A 15,663-nucleotide genomic window follows, 5' to 3' on the forward strand; every position below is an offset into this window, starting at 1 on the left:
AATGACATTCTTCTAGTCAGCTAGTAGTAGTAGTAGACAACTTTGAATAGCTCATGCGTGACTAGTGGACTAATTTTATTCTGAACAACTACTCAGGCTACCGCCAGGCTGAAACAGACCATCGGATCATAACATGCAGCATGCGATATGACTTTCACGTCACCCACGTGAGCGCTGTTCCATATGTCACGGTGTCAGTTCTGGCATGCCATCCACAAGACGTGTGTCGGGCGCCAGCTGGACACACGCCAGCAGATGTCATTCATGTGATTTCATGATTGTATGTCTGTGACCATGGGTCATCTACAGAGGAACAGACGGCTCATATTTGTATTCATTTGAGGTGGCTCGGGTATCTTTTCCGGATGCCCCCTGGACACCTCGCTGGAGAGGTGTTCCGGGCACGTCCCATTGGGATTTAATATAAAATGCTGTGCTTTTTATGGTGTATGGTTTTATTTTTTAAATACATCCATCTCTTTGTTGATTTCAGGCATTTTTCCTGCACTGTTTACAGGCCAGTGACGGTAGCTCAGTGGTAAAGTTTTTTTTCTTTTTACTCCACATCAGCGGTGTGATGTGGTTCCACAGGTACCAGCTGCTTTTTATTTAGTATTTATTCCACATCAGTGGCGTGATGTGGTTCCACAGGTACCAGCTGCTTTTTATTTTGTATTTATTCCACATCAGTGGCGTGATGTGGTTCCACAGGTACCAGCTGGTTTTTATTTTGTATTTATTACACATCAGTGGCGCGATGTGGTTCCACAGGTACCAGCTGCTTTTTATGTTTTATTTATTCCACATAAGCAGTGCAATGTGGTTCCACAGGTACCAGCTGCTTTTTATGTTTTATTTATTCCACATAAGTGGTGCAATGTGGTTCCACAGGTACCAGCTGCTTTTTATGTTTTATTTATTCCATAGCAGCAGCGCAATGTTGTTCCACAGGTACCAGCTGGTTTTTATGTTTTATTTATTCCACAGCAGTGGTGTGATGTGGTTCCACAGGTACCAGCAGTTTTTTATTTTTTATTTATTCCACATCAGAGGCACAATGTGGTTCCACAGGTACCACCTGTTTTTTATGTTTTATTTATTCCACATAAGCAGCGCAATGTGGTTCCATTGGTACCAGCTGGTTTTTATGTTTTATTTATTCCACATCAGCTGCGCAATGTGGATCCACAGGTGGTTTTTATGTTTTATTTATTCCACATAAGCGGCGCGATGTGGTTCCACAGGTGGTTTTTATGTTTTATTTATTCCACATAAGCGCCGCAGTGTGGGTCCACAGGTACCAGCTGGTTTTTATGTTTTATTTATTCCACATCAGCTGCGCAGTGTGGTTCCACAGGTGGCTTTTATGTTTTATTTATTCCACATAAGCGGTGCAATGTGGTTCCACAGATGCTAGCTGGTTTTTATGTTTTATTTATTCCACAGCAGCACGCAATGTGGTTCCACAGGTACCAGCTGGTTTTTATTTATTCCACATAAGTGACGCGATGTGGTTCCACAGGTGGTTTTTATGTTTTATTTATTCCACATAAGTGGCACGATGTGGTTCCACAGGTACCAGCTGGTTTTTATGTTTTTATTCCACAGCAGCGGTGCATTGTGGTTCCACAGATACCAACTGGTTTTTATGTTTTATTTATTCCACATAAGCAGTGCAATGTGGTTCCACAGATACCAACTGGTTTTTATGTTTTATTTATTCCACATAAGCAGTGCAATGTGGTTCCACAGATACTAGCTGGTTTTTATGTTTTATTTATCCCACAGCAGCACGCAATGTGGTTCCACAGGTACCAGCTGGTTTTTATTTATTCCACATAAGTGACGCGATGTGGTTCCACAGGTGGTTTTTATGTTTTATTTATTCCACATAAGTGGCATGATGTGGTTCCACAGGTACCAGCTGGTTTTTATGTTTTTATTCCACAGCAGTGGTGCATTGTGGTTCCACAGATACCAACTGGTTTTTATGTTTTATTTATTCCACATAAGCAGTGTAATGTGGTTCCACAGATACCAGCTGGTTTTTATTTATTCCACATAAGTGACGCGATGTGGTTCCACAGGTGGTTTTTATGTTTTATTTATTACACATAAGCAGTGCAATGTGGTTCCACAGATACTAGCTGGTTTTTATGTTTTATTTATCCCACAGCAGCACGCAATGTGGTTCCACAGGTACCAGCTGGTTTTTATTTATTCCACATAAGTGACGCAATGTGGTTCCACAGGTACCAGTTGGTTTTTATGTTTTTGTTCCACATAAGAGGTGCAATGTGGTTCCACAGGTACCAGCTGGTTTTTATGTTTTATTTATTCCACATAAGCGGCACATTGTGGTTCCACAGATACCAACTGGTTTTTATGTTTTATGTATTCCACCTAAGCAGCGTGATGTGGTGCACCTCGCACTGTGTTCCTGCTCGAAAGACACCATCGCGTGCATGAACCCTCGCACTGGGATTGTGCACGCCTGCCCTTTGGCGTGATGTTTCATGGTGCGCTAATTCGAACTGTTTTGCGCTGTTTCACCGTATTCGACCAAACTTCGCACTGTGTGAAGGGGCCTTTACTGTAATCACTAGTGTTTCAACATCTGTTTCCTCAGTGTTATTATTCTGATAGAAATTACATGTTAAAGTTTAGCGGTATACTTAAGCCTTTTTATTTATTTATTTGTTTGTCGTCGTTGATCGGAAAAGCCATAAAACTATGAGATGTTGCCTTTGGGAAAGCTCTGAGTGCCCCATTTCCTCTCTGCTTCTGTGTTCACTCCATTGTGTATTCCCAGTTGCTGTCTCATTCAATCATAACTGCTTTTTAAACCACTTGACTGGAAAATTGACTCAACGTGTCAATTTGTCTGAGCAGGACCAAATCATAGCTTGTTTGCTTGTTTCTGAAACTGCTGTTGTTTTCACTTTTTATTCATTTTTTTGGTCAGGTCTGTTTTTGTTTATTGAAAGTAAGAATATCAAATCTGTGTGAATATCAAATTATAGCCAAATAATCATTGCGTACTCTAAAATATCAGATCTATTTTACGAGATCTGTTCAGTGACACAGAGTAATGCTGCTTTCACATGTTGATTGTTCAAAAGCCATCGTGTTGGTTGTCATACAAGAATTCCAATCATCTGCAGCAGTAGACTTTAGGTGACAACGTGATGTGCGGCCATTTTCCAATGTTAACAATATTGACAATAATTTTCTTTATAGTGTTTTGCTTGCTTTATATTAAATCAGGAATCCTCAACAAGTTAAGTTTTTGTGAAGTTGTAGATTAATTGATCTTGGGAAAAAAAAATGTAACTTTGGATGGCAAGTGGCATCACAGTGCATGGTTACTGTGTGCACAGCTGCAGGTGGCATAATTTTCCATTGGGTTCTCATTGAAAACAGTGGATCATCCAGTTTACTGTGCAATGCTTACAAGCAATACGTGGACACAGCATAAAGGTCATGTCAGGTCTGGGGATGGGTATCGAGTACCGGTTCTTTTCGAGAATTGTTAAGAAATAATTTGATCCACCTACACCTTTTTGCTTAACGATTCCCTTATCTGTCCTTCAGAGCGGCCGTTGTTTTTGAGGGTGCTTGTCAGGAAAATTATCATTTCTCAGCGTTGATTGTAGACCCAGCATCTCTGTAATCAGTCACTTCTGTAACGGCTCCGCTTTGAAGCTTGAACCAACGAAACAGTGCTCCAACCCGCTGCTTTGTTGGTTCACTGCTTTGATGCTCTTCAGAAGCGGCAAGTCCCCTTCTTAACTCCTCTCAAAGCCATTAAAAGATGTCAATCATGAGTCACTTTTGTGTGGATTAAAGTCACTAACTGGGACTCTTGTCTTGTTGCAGGCAAGAAACGGGAATCGTCCTCCGTTCCGTTCGTACAGCTCCAAACACTGCGTCATTCTCTGCCGAGTCACATTGGAGTCCAGTCGGAATTAATGACTTCAAAGTGAATCACCGTTTTAAATCAAATGACACCTCTTTTCAAACATTATAATACAAACAATAAACTACAATTGACTAAAACGTTTCTTTTTTCCCTCCCAAAATGAGATGTTCTGCGTTCTTCTTTTGAGAAAAACTTCTATTTATGTCCAGAGCTCAAGGATCCACCATGTAGATATTATTTCAGTCCAGAGATCAAGGATCCAGTGACCAATTTCATATTTATTTACTTTAAGACTCAATAAAATGTTGTTGACATAGAAAACTTGTAAAGCCTACTTTTAGTACACAGAAAGTTCACAGGAGGTATTGATAAGGGAATCGATAAGGAATCGGATCGATAAGCGGAATGGATAATGGCATCGATATTGATCAAATCTTATCAATACCCATCTCTAGTCAGGTCTGAGAGCATCCACCACACTACTGAACTGTCCCAGGTCCTTGATAGCAACCACTCAGACATACAGCTGGTCTGTTGCCACTTCTTGCAAGTAGTCATTTGTGCTCCACAGGCAGATGAAAACAACCAGCATTCCATTGATCTTTTCCAGTTACTGGGACCCTCAACACTGTGTGCTGGATCATGCCCAGAGAAACACGCAGCATGTCCAAAATGTTGCCGTTTACATTCCCTGGCTGTGGAAGTGCTCCTCCTCATCATGGAGCAACTGTTCATTTGACACCAAGACACTCCAGTATCCAAGGATCCTCTGAAGTGACCTAGAACCAAAGACATCCAGTTACTGCCTTAGGTCACTGGTTAGTGTCCAAGTCGCACGAAGACCCTTAAAACCTGGAATAGAATAGAATAGTTGAAAAGGATGTTCAAAGGTATGCTGAGCATCTCCCCTACACTACAAGAACTGGACACTTCTAGAATGCAATAAATAAAATAAAATAGAATAGAATCAAATACGAAATATGTAAATATACACTCAACAAAAATATAAACGCAACACTTTTGGTTTTGCTCCCATTTTGTATGAGATGAACTCAAAGATCTAAAACTTTTTCCACATACACAATATCACCATTTCCCTCAAATATTGTTCACAAACCAGTCTAAATCTGTGATAGTGAGCACTTCTCCTTTGCTGAGATAATCCATCCCACCTCACAGGTGTGCCATACCAAGATGCTGATTAGACACCATGATTGGTGCACAGGTGTGCCTTAGACTGCCCACAAAAAAAGGCCACTCTGAAAGGTGCAGTTTTATCACACAGCACAATGCCACAGATGTCGCAAGATTTGAGGGAGCGTGCAATTGGCATGCTGACAGCAGGAATGTCAACCAGAGCTGTTGCTCGTGTATTGAATGTTCATTTCTCTACCATAAGCCGTCTCCAAAGGCGTTTCAGAGAATTTGGCTGTACATCCAACCAGCCTCACAACCGCAGACCACGTGTAACCACACCAGCCCAGGACCTCCACATCCAGCATGTTCACCTCCAAGATCGTCTGTGACCAGCCACTCGGACAGCTGCTGGAACAATCGGTTTGCATAACCAAAGAATTTCTGCACAAACTGTCAGAAACCGTCTCAGGGAAGCTCATCTGCATGCTCGTCGTCCTCATCGGGGTCTCGACCTGGCTCCAGTTCATCGTCGTAGCCGACTTGAGTGGGCAAATGCTCACATTCGCTGGCATTTGGCACGTTGGAGAGGTGTTCTCTTCACGGATGATGCAAAGGAGATGTGTTGCACTGCTTGAGGCAAATGGTGGTCACACCACATACTGACTGGTATCCCCCCCACCAATAAAACAAAACTGCACCTTTCAGAGTGGCCTTTTATTGTGGGCAGTCTAAGGCACACCTGTGCACTAATCATGGTGTCTAATCAGCATCTTGGTATGGCACACCTGTCAGGTGGGATGGATTATCTCAGCAAAGGAGAAGTGCTCACTATCACAGATTTCGACTGGTTTCTGAACAATATTTGAGGGAAACGGTGATATTGTGTATGTGGAAAAAGTTTTAGATCTTTGAGTTCATCTCATACAAAATGGGAGCAAAACCAAAAGTGTTGCATTTATATTTTTGTTGAGTATATATAAGCCATGTGAGTGGAATAGGTATAAAAAGGTGGAATAGGGATAAAAAGGTATTAATATTGCACTTGGTTGGATCGCTGTTTGGTTTTGGAACCCATGGGGGTCACACCTCAAGAGCTATGGAGCTTTGTTTTCCAACAGACATATCAGAATCATCACAGATCTCTGTCCAGCAACCTCATTCATATTGGAACTGCTACTGAGTAAAATTGTTTGGCTGTGATTAAAGGCATGTCGTGATTCAACCCTCTGGGGTCCAGAAACATGAAAACCATTGTTGTGGACTCACTGGCATTTGTAAAGGGACACACCTTCATCAACAGCACCCCCAAATCATTGTTTTTAGCACCGTGGTGTTTTTCTTCCCATAAGATCAAAACTGTATTTGGAAACATGCACAATTTCAAAACCAAGCGTCATCTTAGAACTGAAAACTCGGATTTAGGGGCGCTGAGTTCTACTGAAACAAACTGAGAAGACATGCCCCTTTAATACTTAGTTATCGCTGGAACCACTTTGTTTCAAATGAATGTGACTTATGGAGACTGTAATGAGAGGTGTTGCATGCATTGTGGAATGTCATTTATGACATTTTGGCGGTGTGATGTGTTTCTCTGTGCCTTATCCAGCACACAGGTGACTCAGTATTGAGGACCACAGTGACTGGAGAAGGCCATGTTTCACCTGCCGATGGCAGATAGATGGTTGGTTATTTTTGAGAGATGTCAGTGGACTGGTTGTCTGCCTTGGTGGTTGCCATCTGAGACCCAAGGAGCTTTTGTGATGTGGTGGATGCGACAATGGAATGTGCATCTTAATTCTATCATCTTTACCTTTTGATTTTTTTTTTCCCCCTCTCCAGGTGCCTGATTATTCCTGAAATTTAAGACAACCAACTAAGAGGCCAACTTTTTAAGACACTGTGTTCTACATTCCAATGAAGGTTTCTCGGCACCAGCCAGCTGTGGGATGTTATATTGCTCGGACATCATGAGCAATTTTCCACGGACTATGGGACAGCCTTGATTTGGCATTCAGCAACATTCCCATATCAGGAAATTTCATGCAGCATCGATGCCTTATGCTTCAGATTACTTTGTACTTATCATGACTACAGTGAAGTACTTTGTGGCTCAATGTCTTGTAGTTTAACTCGAGGATTTAACTTAAAAATATGTCACTACATTTGTCATACAGGAAATTTGAGACACACTAGAAACAGGCTGTCAGTGCAGACATTTGAACCCTCAACTATAAAATAATTGTTCTGTTCTGATCGTAGACCCCGTGACCCCTGCAGGTGTCAGATAGTCTGCAGTCATCAACCACATGCCCCCAGCTGCATCTGAGATTTAATAGCAGGTGATATTACACACATGGCCAACAAAATGACTGTATGCCCGTAGCTGCGCCACGCCAGCTTTGTCGTGGCTGCCCGTCGCAGGACGGTTGTTCTCCTCAGCCATGTCCCGGCTGATGTTGGGCCGGACTCTGGAGCGCATCTGTAAAGGCGTTCTGCTGCTGTGCCTGCTCCACTTCCTCATCATGATGATTCTGTACTTCGACGTCTACTCACAGCACTTTGATCTGTTCAGCCGCTTCAATAACGGCCGCAACGGATCCAGGAATAATGTTAGCGGAGCAGCAGGGAATGGGCATCATTATTACTATTACAACCTCTCCAGGCCCAATGCAACAATAGCAAGCTACCTGGCTCCAGGCGAACAGCTGGTGCCCAGTCTGCAGCCCGACATCAGCCAGACGCCTTCACCCAGGCCACTGCCGCCATGCCCCGAGAACCCGCCCGGCCTGGGTGAGTACTAAAATCCATTTCCAGCTGCCATTGGTCATTACTCATATTGTGACTGCAATAATTGTTTTAGCTGAAATTGAATCCAAAGAGAAGTGTTTTCCTGTGTTCACTGTGATTTCGGTACAATTTGATTACCCCAGAACAGAATGTTATTTCTTTGTGTGCCTTCCCCTCTGCTGAAATATGAATATCTCATTTATTCAACATGCGCCACAGCTTGAATCAGTTACCTGCTTTACTTTTTGTGCTACCTGCACAGATCTGTGCTTACAAGCTTATATTAAAGTCTTCTATAACATTTAGATGTGTGTGTTGGGGGGGAATCACATTGTATCATACCAAATGTTTTACAAGTTGGAATGCAATGTAATAAATCAAAAAGAAGAATTCCTCAGCGGTGGATCAGACGAAGGAGGTGATGGCTTGTCAGCCACTGGCTGTGAAGGCAGATGAAGGCTGCAGAAGGTTCTCAGACCCTGATCATCTGGGATTCCCATCTATAGAAACAGGTTAAGGATCTGTCAAGGGCCGTGTGTTCATCAGTGTGCAGCGGCACTCCCACATTAAATCCACCCACCCACAGGCATCTCTAGATTCTCTCCGGGTCCAACATCCCATTGGGAATTGATTAAGAGACAGTCTTACTCACTGGTGAGGGATTGCCATGATTTCACAAGGCTGCAGCAGGTCCTCTGACCCCAGTCAGAGATTTCCCGGCTATCAGACAGGCTAAGGATTTGTCAAGAGCTGTGTGTTTGTCAACGTGCAATGGCATTCCCACTTTCAATAAACCCACGCACAGGTGTCTCTAGATCAACGCTTCTCATCAAATTTATCTTTTGTTGTGTTATGTTCTGTTTTATAAAATTTTGCAAAATCTTGTAAAAGTTAGAACAGCCTAAGCAAAGGGTCCCCTCCTTTGAGTCTGGTCTGCTTGAGGTTTCTTCCTCAATATCATCAGAGGGAGTTTTTCCTTACCACTGTCACCTGTGTTCTTGCTCCGGGGGTTGGTAAGGTTAGGCCTTACTTGTGTGAAGCGCCTTGAGGCAGTCTTTTTATGATTTGGTGCTATATAAATGAAATAAATTGAGTTAAATTAAATTGACACTGGATGTAGATTTTTTTTTACGGGTCCAACATCCCATCCAGAAATTGATTAAGAAACAGTCTTCCTCACCACTGAGGGATCACCGTGATTTCCCACATTGGAGTAAGATGCAGTAAATGTATATGTGCCTGTATTTGAGCTGCAACATAGCATCTGTGTCATTGTTTAAGAAAATGTGTCACTGTGGAGATTTGAGCAGAATGCGTTAGTGGGAATAATGGCTCTTTGAGGGCTGCAGGATGTAATGGGTCTGTTCCGTTCCTTTCACTGTTATTTTTCTTTAATGTTTTTCACTTCAAACATGTCTGTGGTGTTGTCTAAACATTTATTGCATCCAATGTCAGGTCTGAGTGTTTGTCAGGCCGATGGCGGGGCTGAGTTATACACATGTGCAGAGCAGAGTGTGTAGCAGTAATCTCTCTCTCTCTCTCTCTCTCTCTCTCTCATTGAGGATAAACTAACCTTTAAGTTTCTGTCAATGTTACACTGTTCATCAGTGTAATCAACCTTTTGTAAATCATTGATTCACCCTAAAGTATAAATTCTTTCAAGTAAATATATTTTGTGTGCGTGTGTATGTCAGGTAGAGGCAGAGGTTTTGTGCAGTAAATAAATTAAAATTCCATGCATCTTTTTCAAATGAGTATTTTAGTGATTTTTATTTAGGAACATACAGGTCCCCCTTGGATCTGCTGTGGCAACCCCGAGTGAAAACAAGGGAGCAGCCGAAGGGACATATTTTATTTTGAAAAAAAAAAAAAAAATCCCTTCGATGTATGAGAAAATGTTTGTATATACAGTAAAGTTGGCCGTTGTTAGTAGACGTTATGGTTACTGGTAAGTTACCCAAAGACTTAATTGTCTAATAAGAAAATATTTCCTAGATTAATCAGAAAAATCAATGAATCAATTACAAAACTATTTAGTTACATCTGTTCTGTGTATGTATAATTTTTGTTACATTAATCTTTCCTAAAACTGTCTTTATATATATATATATATATATATATATATATATATATATATATATATATATATATATATATATATATATATATATATATATATATATATATAACCATTTCCTTGTTTATTTTCAACCGTCCTTTTAGTTTTATTAATAGCAGCGTTGCACAGTGCATGTCCAATAATGTACACCAGGAGGATTTTCAGATCATTGATTACTGCTATGAATATAGTCAATTAGACCTTGATGTGAGCTGGAAGCTAGAGGGGTACGCTTTTATTTTCTGTAAATGCACGCATCTAAACTCTTTCTCCAATTAGTAGAAGAGCAAGTGGAGCCATAATTCTGTTTTTCCAGGTCAATCCGAAACATAAAATGGATTTAATGTCAATTTATGATGTGGTATTTCAGTCTCATAGACTCGCTGCAAAGCTATTTGTTGAGATTCATGCCGTCAGCCACAGAGGTGCACATCCAGTTAAAACACACCAAAAGTGCTTTTTTATTTTGTGTTTTCATTTTGTAAAAGAAGAGATAAGGGGGAATAACTAAAACAATTAGAGCATTTGGTGTCAGACTGTTTGACATTACTATTACATTGTTGTTTTAAGTTGCATGAAATGGCTACTTCATTAGATGCACCTTGCTAGGACTAGGTTGGGACCCCCTTTTCCCTTCACTGCCTAAATTCTTCATGTCAAAGATTCAGTAAGTTGCTGGAAGCATCCCTCAGAGATTTTAGTTCATATTGTGACAGCATCACCCAGTTGCCACACCAGCACATCATCACCAGATGAAATAACCTATAAGCCTTGTGTCAGTTCAAAATGGTGGCAACCATGACAGATGCCCACTTTCAGCACCATTATTTTACAATTTTTCCCTTTCATTGAGTAGGCCTTGTGGTGTGTGTGTGTGTGTGTGTGTGTGTGTGTGTGTGTGTGTGTGTGTGTGTGTGTGTGTGTGTGTGTGTGTGTGTGTGTATATATATATATATGTATGTATATATATATATATATATATATATATATATATATATATACACTCAACAAAAATATAAACGCAACACTTTTGGTTTTGCTCCCATTTTGTATGCGATGAACTCAAAGATCTAAAACTTTTTCCACATACACAATATCACCATTTCCCTCAAATGTTGTTCACAAACCAGTCTAAATCTGTGATAGTGAGCACTTCTCCTTTGCTGAGATAATCCATCCCACCTCACAGGTGTGCCATATCAAGATGCTGATTAGACACCATGATTAGTGCACAGGTGTGCCTTAGACTGTCCACAATAAAAGGCCACTCTGAAAAGTGCAGTTTTGTTTTATTGGGGGGGGGAGATACCAGTCAGTATCTCATTTGCCTCATGCAGTGCAACACATCTCCTTCGCATAGAGTTGATCAGGTTGTCAATTGTGGCCTGTGGAATGTTGGTCCACTCCTCTTCAATGGCTGTGCGAAGTTGCTGGATATTGGCAGGAACTGGTACACGCTGTCGTATACGCCGGTCCAGAGCATCCCAAACATGCTCAATGGGTGACATGTCCGGTGAGTATGCCGGCCATGCAAGAACTGGGACATTTTCAGCTTCCAAGAATTGTGTACAGATCCTTGCAACATGGGGCCGTGCATTATCCTGCTGCAACATGAGGTGATGTTCTTGGATGGAACAACAATGGGCCTCAGGATCTCGTCACGGTATCTCTGTGCATTCAAAATGCCATCAATAAAATGCACCTGTGTTCTTCATCCATAACAGATGCCTGCCCATACCATAACCCCACCGCCACCATGGGCCACTCGATCCACAACACTGACATCAGACAACCGTTCACCCACACGACGCCACCCACGCTGTCTGCCATCTGCCCTGGACAGTGTGAACCGGGATTCATCCGTGAAGAGAACACCTCTCCAACGTGCCAAACACCAGCGAATGTGAGCATTTGCCCACTCAAGTTGGTTACGACGACGAAATGGAGTCAGGTCGAGACCCCGATGAGGACGACGAGCATGCAGATGAGCTTCCCTGAGACGGTTTCTGACAGTTTGTGCAGAAATTCTTTGGTTATGCAAACCGATTGTTTCAGCAGCTGTCCGAGTGGCTGGTCTCAGACGATCTTGGAGGTGAACATGCTGCATGTGGAGGTCCTGGGCTGGTGTGGTTACACGTGGTCTGCGGTTGTGAGGCTGGTTGGATGTACTGCCAAATTCTCTGAAACGCCTTTGGAGACGGCTTATGGTAGAGAAATGAACATTCAATACACGAGCAACAGCTCTGGTTGACATTCTTGCTGTCAGCATGCCAATTGCACGCTCCCTCAAATCTTACGACATCTGTGGCATTGTGCTGTGTGATAAAACTGCACCTTTCAGAGTGGCCTTTTATTGTGGGCAGTCTAAGGCACACCTGTGCACTAATCATGGTGTCTAATCAGCATCTTTGTATGGCACACCTGTGAGGTGGGATGGATTATCTCAGCAAAGGAGAAGTGCTCACTATCACAGATTTAGACTGGTTTGTGAACAATATTTGAGGGAAATGGTGATATTGTGTATGTGGAAAAAGTTTTAGATCTTTGAGTTCATCTCATACAAAATGGGAGCAAAACCAAAAGTGTTGCGTTTATATTTTTGTTGAGTGTATATATATATATATATAATATGAGGTCTGTTAGAAAAGTATCTGACCTTTTTATTTTTTTCAAAAACCTGATGGATTTGAATCACGTGTGCTTGCATGAACCAACCTTGAACCTTCGTGCGCATGCGTGAGTTTTTTCGGAACGACTAGAGCAGCGCGACAGCCAGGTGGAAACCATTCGGCTTATTCAGACGGCTTTCGGTGATGATCCTATGGGCATCACACAGATTAAGGAGCGGTACACCCGGTTTAAAGACGGCCGCACAATGGTGGAGAGCGAGCCGCGCTCCGGTCGGCCATCAACACAGCATTGTAAACAATGCCGTTGCAGAGCTCTGTGCTGGGAAAAGTTTTCATATCAGCATAGCCCACGAACGAACAACTTTTACTGGGGTGTTGTACACAAGCATCTTCTTGCAGGCATAGGTCAGAGTTGAGTACATAACAATAACTAGTCCGTGTGTCTGCCTACTGAGAAAAAAATGAGACTTCTACTTCAACACCCCTACAACTCTTGAATATTAGGACTCTAGTAATATTATTTTCTTGTTAAATCGTAAATTTTCAAATGAAATGTGCAAAATATTTGAAAAGGATATTCAAAGGCATGCTGAAATGATGACCTTGTGGCCGCTGGATGATCGACACCACACAGGAGCACAGTACTCTGCTGTGGAGTAGCAGAGGGCGAGGGCAGTTGATCTTAAAGTATGTGGGGTTGCTCCCCACTCAGAATTGGTGAGTGCATTGGGAATGTTGTTTTCTGCTGAATGAATAAATGAGTGAAATTAATGAAATAATATCAAAGAGGTATAAACTACCTGTTTATAGGTAAGTAAATCCTGCAAGGTGTGCAGGATTTACTTTAAGTTTGACTTAAAGTTTGTTCATTTATTTAATTCAAAGCTGTTTTACATGTCAAACCTTCAAGTCTGGGATGTTTTAATAGATGCATAAATTGTTCTCAGATTATAATTAGCTCTTTGCTTGTTTTGTCAAGTTTGGGATTAGGGCTGCCACAACTAGGCGACTAGTCATGACTATGTCGACTATTGAAACTGTGGACGACTAATTTAGTAGTCGATGAGCCGTTTATTTTATTTAAGTCTTTGTTTTTCTCTCAATTCATAGTTTTAGGCAGCAAGCTGTCCTGCCATCATTTGGCCGTTCAAATTTGGATAAGACAGCCGATTAAAACAGTGGCCATCTTGTTCAAAGCCGTCTAAAATGCGCAGTTTACCGAAGGAGCTGTGTGTGTGTGTGTGTGTGTGTGCGTGCGTGTGCAGAGTCAACTGGATGCAGACTGCGAGGGAGGGAGGGCGTGGGGGAGGGAGATCCCTGAACTGAGGCAATAAATTACATTCTGCTGAGAACCATCAGTGCACGTGAGACAGCGAGCGTGGAGCAGAGAGAGAGGATTTTAACCCGACTGATGAGGAGGAAAAAAAGGATGACTTCATCACACTAAAATGAACTGGAGTCAGAATAAAAATACAAGCTGCTGATTTTTGTTATTTTTCAAAGTTATTATAAGCTGCAGGTATATGTTTTATTCATTTCAAAGTGAGTTCCCTCTGATTTTATTCTGATTTATTTATACAAAAAGTATTGGGAGTCAAATAAGCCTGCATTGTTCTGTTCAGTTTATATCAAAGTTTTCCTGCACATCTGTGTATTTTTCCTTCTTTATAAGACTTTGGTGTTTGCATTTGTTTCACAAAGTTTTGAAACACAATAAAATGTTCACACTTTTCTTTATAGCAGTTCTGTAATTTCAGAAATGCAACAGAAACAACCACAAATCAGAAAAATTTTGGGACGATATGTAAAATGAAGATAAAAATAATAATGTTGCACTATTCCCAGTTTCTCCACTCACACAAGCCAAAAGTTCTTCCAGAGTTGTGTCTCGGTGGCTTCCCTCACTTGTCTCCTTCCAGAATTTGTTTTTGAGAACTGCCTACCTGACACAGATTTGCTATAAAGTACCACACTGTTTGTATTTCTGAATGACTGATGTAATGAAGTCTAAGAAATAGTCACTGATTTGGAAATGTTCATGTTTTGATCCTCTGACACTTCTTGGAAAATGCTGCAGGCCTTAAATTTAGTAAATTACGTATGATCCGACTTGTCAACTAATCACAAAAATAATCATTGACTAGTCGACTTTCAAAATAGTCATTTGTTGGGATCCCTATTTTGGGATGCATGTGCTGGTGCCGGGCTTCAACTCATCACAAAACCATGGAACCACCTTGAGGCCTGGATTTCAACCACCCATACAGACAACCGGTCCAGCTCTTTGTTGTAGAAATGAGAGTAGTACTTTTATCCCAGTTGTTCAATCTGAGAATGAGCACTGTAAACTAGTTCTTTGCAGTCAGTATTGTGGCCATATCAACATTTTTCTTTTGCTGATTGCTTTTCTTATTTAATATTGAGGTTTTTTTTTTCTTATTTAATTTTGTGGTTTGTAACCAGGCTGGGTCCAACAGCAAGTCAATCCTCATAGATGCCCATATTAAAATCTCTAACTTTACGTAGTTTCCTTGTTCGTAACACCTGTGTGGGGGTGAATTTTTACCTAACTCGCCTATTTAGGCTATTTTAACCCAATAAAGTTATGAATAAGTAGGGATGTCTTTACTTTGAGTGACAGCTAGTGTGCCTGATCCAGGGTCATGCTAGCAGTGGCCATTGCCACTACCAGATGCAGCTAGCATTGGCTGCTCGTTGCTGTGGATTTTAACATGATTGTCATTCTGAGCACTTTATGTCTAATATCTGAGATTAGGGCCCGTCTAAACTTAACGATCAGGGTAGAAGGGCCTTAGTCAGGGAAGTGACCAAGAACCTGATGGTCACTCTGTCAGAGCTCCAGCCTGTGTGCAGAGAGGAGAACCTTCCAGAAGGACAACCATGTCTGCAGCAATCCACCAATCAGGTCTGTATCATAGAGTGGCCAGACGGAAGCCACTCCTTAGTAAAAGGCACATGGCAGCCTGCCTCGAGTTTGCCAAAAGGCACCTCAAGGATTCTCAGACCAAGAGTCATATTTGGAGGAAACCAGGCACTGCTCATTACCT

The 15,663-nt window shown here is 41.7% G+C and overlaps 1 protein-coding gene across 1 annotated transcript in view; it reads left to right on the forward strand.

Moving 5' to 3' along the window:
* Window positions 1–15,663, forward strand: part of b4galt2 (UDP-Gal:betaGlcNAc beta 1,4- galactosyltransferase, polypeptide 2) — a 410,711-nt gene that overhangs the window by 42,134 nt on the left and 352,914 nt on the right. The window contains exon 2 of the mRNA XM_034182936.1: window positions 6,899–7,849. Coding sequence (XP_034038827.1) covers window positions 7,501–7,849 — 349 coding nt within the window. The 5' untranslated portion in view covers window positions 6,899–7,500. The remainder of the gene's footprint in view (window positions 1–6,898; window positions 7,850–15,663) is intronic.

Source organism: Thalassophryne amazonica, chromosome 12, assembly GCF_902500255.1.
Source record: "Thalassophryne amazonica chromosome 12, fThaAma1.1, whole genome shotgun sequence".
NCBI lineage: Eukaryota > Metazoa > Chordata > Actinopteri > Batrachoidiformes > Batrachoididae > Thalassophryne > Thalassophryne amazonica.